We start from the raw sequence: 9177 nt of genomic DNA on the forward strand, positions 1-9177 counted from the left end.
GCTAAATTTCCAGTCAGATCTCATTTAATGCGATCTGATGGGACAACCTATGTTGCCTTCTACTCTCCAGCGGAGGGGTTTGCCAAATAAGTGTAAAGAGGGGTAAATTTGGGTTTTTGGGCTAGACACTGTATAAGTAGGGGCTTCTGCTTACCTTAGAGGGATGAGCCACATTATTTTCAAATTTTGAAGGCTTATGCACATGGGTCATAATAGAAAGGGCTGGGGCACAAGAGCTTCTTAAAATTGGGGCCTCAACACAATTTTTACAAAAAAAAATTACTAAATTATAAAATCCTAAAGAAAGTCTCAGAAAATGCAAAAGTTACAAAATTACAAACTAATAAATTACTTTAAAACTATGAATATAAAGAGAATCAAAACCTTTCCTAAATTTAATAAATTTTCTTTAAAACATCCAATAACTTAAAAAAATATCGCAAGAAATTTAAGAAATGTACAAAAGCTGGAAAAGAAACTTTTTATAATTTCATAAACAAAAAGTTTCTAAATATTTTTGAAAAAGTTTGACTAAATATTATTTTTTACAAAAATTTGAAGATTTTTGTTTAAATTGAATATTTAAAATATCCAATAGATGTCAAAAACTTTTCAGTAAATATCTTTTTCAGTTAACTAGTTTAATTAAAGTGAAAACAAGTTGCATGTCAAGGAGTTGCAAGTAGAGCCAAACAACCGCAACGAATGATAAAGCTGCAAGTTTATAAAATTGTAGGGTTAAATGTAAGGCAACTGTAGCTGCATAAAGATACAATGTCAGTTGCAAGTTTATAAAATTGTAGGGTTAAATGCAAGGCAAGTGTAGCTGCATAAAGATACAATGTCAGTTGTACCAGTTGAATTGCAACTACAATTGCAAGCTACCAAATGCCAAATGCAAGCTACCATATGCCAACTAGAGCTTTCTCATTATTTATCCAGTTTAAAACGACCATGAAATCAAATTACTTCGGCATAGTTTGAAGGCATTAACAATATCGTAGTAATACTACTTTTTCGTGGAAATATGTACGTTGCTGCCACGGACGATTACTAAAGTTGATGGTAAGAAGCCATGCTTGCAAAAATTGATAGAAGCTCCTCAGCCCATAGATGTTTGATTGCTGTTAATCGCGATCAAGTAAATTAATAACAAGCAAGAAGACAAGAAACAAAAATGTACTCTTTCAGTAATAATTAAGGAAATTGAAATTAAAGCATCCACTTCGCTGTCAAAACTCGAGATCATTTCATCAGGAATTGATACTCAAATTACACACCTTGGAGGCAAAAAATATACTCATAATCTTCAAAATACGCCCATTCTTAACAACAGGTCCAAGGAATTGCATGCTAAGATGAGACCACAAAATGGTTTCAAATTGCATAAAACACAAGAGAGATCTGTCAGATTTGCAATAGCAATGTTTGAACCGCTTCTACTGACATTGCGCTTTTTGCAATCTTCTCCATATTGCAGCTTCAGCAATCCACACAAGTACCAAAATCCTCATGACTGGCCTTTTACCTCGTAAGTAACTATTTCCCTCTAATCTTGCAGTAGGCATATAAACCAGAGCCCATGAAACCAAGACCTTGGCCTATGATATTTAGCTGGAAAGAAAGCGTAAAAGTAAGTATTGAAATTTATCTAGCAATTGGGGACAGACCCCTGTAATCGTATTGTTGCAGACTGACCTCGATTCTCTCTTGTTAGTTTCACTTTAAGATTGAGCTTCATAAACTAAAACATATGAGCTTCATAGACTGATTTGTTCACTATAGGTTTGCATAATGATCATTCCATATATAACAAATAAATGTGAAAACTAACAGAGTTAAGAAACCAGGGGACTATCTGCAACAACAGAAGTAAAAGGGGTCCATCCATAATTTGACGGGGGGTTATCCAATTAACCCATTTATCTATGAAGAAAATATTTCACGCATCCATCAGCAACAGAAGGCTTGACTCACCAAATCAAACGGAAGCCCTCCAAACAAAACCCAACCAAGTCCCACAGTGACAAAATCCTGTGACCAATTAGACAACCAGAGAACGCTTCAGCAACATAAAAAAGATTCACGGTATGTGAGGAAAGAATACAGAAGGGTTCAATTATATAATCAAACCTTTAGATTACCACAGATCGTCTGTGTGACTGCAGAATTAAGGGTAGTATTCAAGAATATGCTGTAGTTCAAGAAAAATGCCATTACACAGGAAAGCAACATGACAGCCTGCACGAACATGAAGTGAAAAGATTAAAACAGGGTCAGTAGCGAAATCTGCCTTTATGACTCAAATGCAATAAAGAGATATTAAGTATTATATAGTAATCCTAGTAGCATGGTCCTAGTACTCCAGTAGTGTTGTTTAAAAACTGTATTTCAGCAAAATATTGTGCATACAGCATGCAGAAGCAAAATGAAACATGAATAGCATCATTTCAATAGTGATCTTAAAAGACCAATGATTTACACGCATTGAAGGTACACACAATATTGGCCCACAGTACAACTTAAACAGATCTGTTACTGAAAACTATTAAATTACACAAATCAAATTCATCACCATAAATATTCTTCCGTGGGAAGTTGACTAAAAGTATCCAAACATGCTTCTGTTTCCACATCTCGATGTTATTAATCAAAAATATGTTGAGGTACAACTTTATACTGATAGAATTTGAACTGCGAACTCTAACCTTAACAACAGCATTCTACCTTAGCACATTGATACAGCTTTGCTACAGGTAACTTAACTCAATGGAAAACTATTTTTTAACTTGTGAAGACATTAGCTTCATGCCAGAAAATTAGTGAACTTATCCTTTAGCATACCTGTCGTATCATTTGATGATTTAGTTTCAATCTTTTAATAGTTGTTTCTGATCTTATTCTTACTAGTATAGTGCACGTGCTTTGCACGAGAACATACCTGTTTTGTTTTATGTTTTTCAAATTTTTGTCGTTCGCTGCAAAATAATAAAATGACCTATATAGCAAAATAAATTTTGAATAATTATAATTTTGCTTAAATGAATAAATTGTATGATAAAATTGTGTATAAAGAATTGTATGATTAACTATTATAGTTTGGATAATTGTTATAATTTATTCATAATTTATTAAAATAATTATAATATATTAAATAATTTCTTATTTTTTAAATATAAAATATTATACATAGCATAATTACAGTACTATTAGTAACTACATTTTAATTTCATAATTAGTTTATTACAATATTAGTAAATAATTTACTGAATTGTGTTTATTAAATTACAGTATAACTTATAAATTTAAAAATACTATTAAAATCATTATACTATTGAAACCCAGAGGCATAAGAAGGCATAAGCCTAATGAATTGTTATTATTTTTAATTTTTCTAGAATTTAAAATATTATGTGAAGATAATTTATGGATAAATTTCAAATTTTCTATTAAATAACACAATCAAATAATAAAATAATAATGTGACCAAAGTTTTTGAAAAAAATGAGGAAGTGCATAATTAATAAGAGGTTATATATAATTAGTGAATGATTAATTACAACTAATGACACATTTGAGAATTATCAAAATTAAAAGGGTAAAATTGAAAATCAAAAGTTTTGACAAGGCAATCTTCTTTTATATGTAGTATAGATATAGATTTTTTAGACAGGAACCACAAGATTAGTCGCAATATGATTATTCTTATCCTATCAAATATCGATTATAGTTGTTAATAAAAAGATGATGGTATAGTCTCTTAAAGAACAGCACAAGTTTTAGAACAGAGATCGGTGAATAAATTGAGTTTGAGTATTGTTTTTTATTGACAAGTGTGATTCCTTAATTACTTCTAGAGGTATGTTTCCGTGCATTTCTTCATCCTTCTGAATTTTTTCTAATGACTCATTAGCTAAGTAGAAATAGTTAAAATCTCCTTATGCGCATTATAAAGAACACGTATATGCACTGCTGCAATACTCTTCAAAATATTTGTATGGGGAAACAATTTAAAAGAACAAAGTTATCTGCATCAGCAATATCATTGGACAGATAATCTACAGTTCATAGAACTTGCATAATGAATTTCTTCAAAATCATTAAAATCTTAACTGTTATTCATGAAGATGTTTCCACTAATTTGCCTAAACATCAAAGGTATATAAATGAAGCGAACAGCTTCAGTACTCTAAAGGAGTACCGATGGCATAGATGGTAACTTTTTTCTGTAAATTATGCCCTCTCAATTCACAATTTACGGGATAAGCCCATTAAGAGGAGTTACGCACCTAACTTTGTAATTAAATCAACTTAAAAGGTTATTGTAGGAGATGGAAGTACAGAGAAACTAATTTTAATACTAGTCTATAACTAACTGAGACATTATTTTTTTCTTGTAAAAAACTTCATTGTTCCCTTTAAACATTTTATTTTTAAACTTATCAAAATTCCATGAGTTTTCTTTTCAAAATCCCATCATATTTGCATAGTTTTTTTGTTTGGAATCTTTAACACTTTCCATTGAAATTCTTATGGAAATTAATCAAATATTGTATTTTTTATCTTTTATTCTTTTTTCTAATTACTTTTTGAAAATCAAATTTGCCTCATATAGCATATGTTCAACAAAAATTAGGTGATTAATTGCATTTAATGGAAAAATCAAAATTTCATGAATGAATAAATATCAAAAATATCAGCATTATTTATTTTCTAAAAAAATTAACTTCTGTACAAATAATTAACTAATTGATTCAATAAAAAAAGTTTTCAAATAACATATAGTAAGAGCTAACAAAATTGTGTTAATACTATTTCATTTAGTTGTTTTCTCGAGATAATAATTTTTGCATCATACTTTTATTTTTTAAGATCACCTAGAATTTTTCTTATAAAAACTCTTGCAATTTGTATCAGGATGTATTTTTTTGCTAATGTGTGTGAGTGGCTTAGGGTAGCTTTGAGTGGATTAGGGTAGTTTCGGAAAAGATTTGACAAGAAAGGAAAAATATCTAAATTTAATAGTAAAGGTAAAAAAATAACCCTTCCTATTTTTCAGTCCTTTTGTTTACATTTAAAAAAAAAATTTAAAATCCTAATTTTAGAGCACTGAAGCATTGCTATAAACGGAACACTGCGCATTCTCTGCATAGGTGTACACATATCTGAGGGGGAATTACAAAAACAAGGTTCTATCACAAAATAACAAAGACACTCATCCACATGTAAATCCATACAAATGTATGACACATCATTGTCTAAAGATTCAAACAAACACTACAAGACAAGTGGTCTAAGTGTGAAAATAGATAACAGTATTCAGACTGATTCATAGCTGGCAGCCATGTTACTAGTGTACTTTTAATATGGAGTCATACCCAAACCTGACATTTCTTGGACGCTCCTTAAGTATATGCATATATTTAGTTAGACTTGTACTCAATTTATTATAAATGTATATTTACTTTAAAACATTCGTCATATACTTCTTGAAAATATATCATACACTTCACATCCACTTTTATAACTTGTTGGATAAGGTTCGAGTTTGTTTCAGCCTTTAGAGCTATGATTTAAAAGGATTATTTACATATATTATATAGCTTACAACTATGATTATATGTCATGAGTTTCAAATGTGTCCCTATACCCTACCTTTTACAATTTTGCTGTGTCCTATACACATACCTATAACAGCACCCATATCCATACCCATACTCGTGCAACTTAGGTTGGCAGGCTCCTAAACTCCAAAACCATATACTACAGTGACATATACTGCAGTCTAGGGGATCACTTGGTTCATAGACAAGAATCAAGTAGTCAAAAAGTAATTTGCTTCCACCAAAATGTCGCATGCATATTGTTAGTTCATGAAAAAGCTTTTCTATAGTCATGTTTACTTTTAATCACATAACAATAGATACAGCACTTACGGCATAATAGGAGGCTGTAGAGGTCTAATTGTATGCTTTTTGCTACATGTAAAATCTTGGAACCTTTCCACCCTCTCATGCAGCTAAAATATATTATATTTTAGTTCTTAAATAAGGAACTTGAAACCTACCTGGAAACCAGGAGAAAGTAAATATGGGAAGTTAATTGTCAACTTCAGATCACCACTTATGAACGTCCAGGCTAACAAAACCGGTCCACATACCAATCCTGACAAGAAAATGCATGAATCTTATAATAAATATACACCATACTAAAAATGAAAAACTTATCATGCAAACTTACCATTGCACCACATCAGACCAAAACTATTGAGACCACTAGTTTTCCCTGAAAATAAAAGACAAATAAAAACATTCAGCACCAAGCCATAGATTAGTAGTGAAAAAGGTACAAAGGTATGGTACTACCAAGACGGGATATAGTTGCAAGGTATATCGCAGTTGTAAGGTTGGCCACAAGGACAACAGCGTAACCATAGGTATCAAAGGACAAGTCTCGAGCTCCAGCAATAAACGCTCCAAAAACAATCAATGCCACACTGATAGTATCCTTGGTTTTGTCACCGAGAAAAAAAATCAGAAATTGCAAGCTTCCCAAGAATTAAAAACGAAAAGAAACTTTCAAATTCTGGTGAGATAAGAAAACTTATGTCTTCAGCATACCGTTATTATCAGTCAAGTTTTTTTCCCCATGAAAATGAGGTTAATTATTTAAAGTGACCAATGCCATAATTTGCAGCTGGCTCTCAGCATTATCTCAACCGTCCAAAGTCAGTAAACTAATGCAATTAGGTACGACAAGGCGGCACAAAATATAGCTAAAAGGCTAGATGGAAACAAAAAAATTGCTATTTTATTATATCCAGGAGACAAATTCTAATTACTAAGATGCAAATTTTCCTAATGGTTATGCACAAATGTGTTAACTTTAATATTAAAAAATGCATGTAGTAATGTGATAAGATAAAAGAATTCATAAATGAGCATATACCTGACAATAATAGAAAACCCATATTTTTGTCCAATCAAAAGATACTCCATAATCATGGTAAATACAACAGTTGTACGCCTGAGAGTGGTATACATTGGGACATTTACTCCACGTACAGCCTCCATCGAAGCTAGCTTTAATCAAGAAACAAATCAGTCATACATTAATTACAAATTTTAGGAATCATGAGCCAATAAAAGGGGCAAAATAAAAGCTCATATTGTTTATGTGTTTTTATTTACCATGTAAAGCAAATAAGTTAAAGAAAGGGGGAGGGTGTGCAATAATGTTTCGACTGGTACAAGAAGCGCTAAATCAGACGTTGCCCAGGATTCACCAGCAGTAAAAGAAATGATCTTCCATCTCCTCATCATGTAGAGAATGAAAGATGAGCATATTATCTGCAAAGTTACCAAGAATCATTTAAACTGGACGAAAACTTAATCTGATACACAATTGTACTTATATATGTAAGTGAAGGATATTCGAAACAGAAAAGAATTCAAAATAAAAAGAAAAATCAGCTAACTTTGAAGGCCGTACATAGTTGATATATTTTACTATTATTAAGAAAGTTCAACTTTTCATCTTGTGAGCTTCAGTTTGGAATGCCCAGAAATACTCTAGAAACTAATAGTATCTCAAAACTAATTTCAGAGACAAACATGGAATAGTTCTATCCAAACAAATTTCCCACTAAGCCCTCAACTTCCTCCCAATGTTCAATATTTTTACCCTCCATTATCAATCAGTTACATAACCCCCTCTCTAAGGCTTTGGAGAGAAGATGAATGTAAGTGGATTTTAAGTTATTTTATGTTGTTAATGCTGACGGTAGGAGAGAATGAAATACTAACAACAGTTTACGGTAGGGTTTTAACTTTTAAACCTTCCTTTAATAATCTAAGGTTAAGCAATTCTCAAGATCCAAAAGCCATTCTTCTTCTTCTCTTTTTTTTAACAATTCCCTTCTCCTTTATCTCTGAAAATAACACATGGAATAACCAAAAGGATTTAGCATGATTATACTAAATGTTTCTATGTAATTTAAAAATTTTCAAAATCTTTATGTTTACTGTAAATGAATACGTTCATATATCATTCTTAAAACTATTTATCTTTATAACAACTCCATTTCCTTTGAAATTATCTATTTCTACGCTATAATTATCTGCTACAAGAAAAATCTATCACAAAACCGATTTGTATATTTAGATTGTTTTTAAAGGATCATAAATAACTCCTATTTGTGTACAACCACATACGATGGGAACGAATTAAGGTATATAGTTCCATTAAGTTTTCGTGTCAGTAGCTTTGATGGTGGATCCATTTGGAGTTGATTTTTTCATGAACTTTGGATGATGTTATTTAGTCCATTTAGCCTAGCCATGAGTAGTTTGGCATTTTCAGAGAATTATTATTTATTGTTAATTATTAAATTATTGCCTTTTTTCACACAAATGTGTATTGTGTCACACACACATCGTGTGCACCAGGATTACTGATAGGCAATGAGAAAAACATTTTTTTTAAATAGGGACTATAAACTGTTCTTCAAGCCAGACCATCGATACCTAATGATCACATACTTCTTCTTTTGTCACTTTGGCTACAGATCCACTGAGGTATGGAGGAGGATCGACACATTTAATCTCCTTGGTTAAATAACTTGTGTAGAAGACAACACATCGACATCAAAAGAATTTTATAGGACCTTACAAGAGAAAAATAAAAAATTAAGATAAAAAATCAAGTAAATGTAAACAGTTATATTTAACAGCATTTTATTCTTGACGAAATACATGTTTAGTGACAGTAGACAGATGCACTCCTATCTTTTCACCTTTTTTTTCCCGTTAGCTATCACTGTCGTGATAGTCTTATTCCAGGCTAACGGCTCTTTATTATTAGTCAAGTTAACTAGTAATGGCTTCAGGAGACATGGTTGCCAAATGGCACATATAGTTATACCAAAAACTGAGACGAAAACCTCTTTGTCAAACATTAAAAACATATTTCCTTCAAAGGGTAAGATAGATCACGCAAATGCTTAGGAAAAGAAACTTCTTACAAGGAGATGAGTCTATACATTAATGCAAATGAAAATCCCATGAATATGATTTCTTTAAGCCACAAGAAACATATATTACAAAGTTGAGTCATAAGAAGAATGTAAAAGGAGATTAATTGGGACGTGGGGTAGTTCATGATTGATATTTATCTGCA

At 31.4% G+C, this 9177-nt stretch overlaps 1 protein-coding gene across 1 annotated transcript; it reads right to left on the reverse strand.

Moving 5' to 3' along the window:
* LOC109837852 (putative UDP-sugar transporter DDB_G0278631) lies at positions 1168-7370 on the reverse strand. The gene is made up of 8 exons (XM_020406217.1): positions 7191-7370; positions 6949-7082; positions 6366-6496; positions 6241-6285; positions 6068-6165; positions 2134-2241; positions 1978-2034; positions 1168-1614 (listed from the first exon to the last, which is right to left on the reverse strand). The coding sequence occupies exons 1-8, from the start codon at positions 7320-7322 to the stop codon at positions 1540-1542; spliced, it is 780 nt and encodes a 259-aa protein (XP_020261806.1). The 5' UTR covers positions 7323-7370; the 3' UTR covers positions 1168-1539.

The sequence above is a fragment of the Asparagus officinalis genome, chromosome 4 (assembly GCF_001876935.1).
Source record: "Asparagus officinalis chromosome 4, Aspof.V1, whole genome shotgun sequence".
In the NCBI taxonomy this organism is placed as follows: Eukaryota; Viridiplantae; Streptophyta; class Magnoliopsida; order Asparagales; family Asparagaceae; genus Asparagus; species Asparagus officinalis.

Coding starts and splice junctions, on each gene's coding strand:
- LOC109837852 (XM_020406217.1), bottom strand. CDS start 7,322: ATGATGAGGAGATGGAAGATCATTTCTTTTACTGCTGGTGAATCCTGG. Junction 7,083..7,190: donor TAACTTATTTGCTTTACATG/GTAAATAAAAAC, acceptor TCTTGATTAAAG/CTAGCTTCGATGGAGGCTGT. Junction 1,615..1,977: donor GAGGGCTTCCGTTTGATTTG/GTGAGTCAAGCC, acceptor CTTTCTTTCCAG/CTAAATATCATAGGCCAAGG.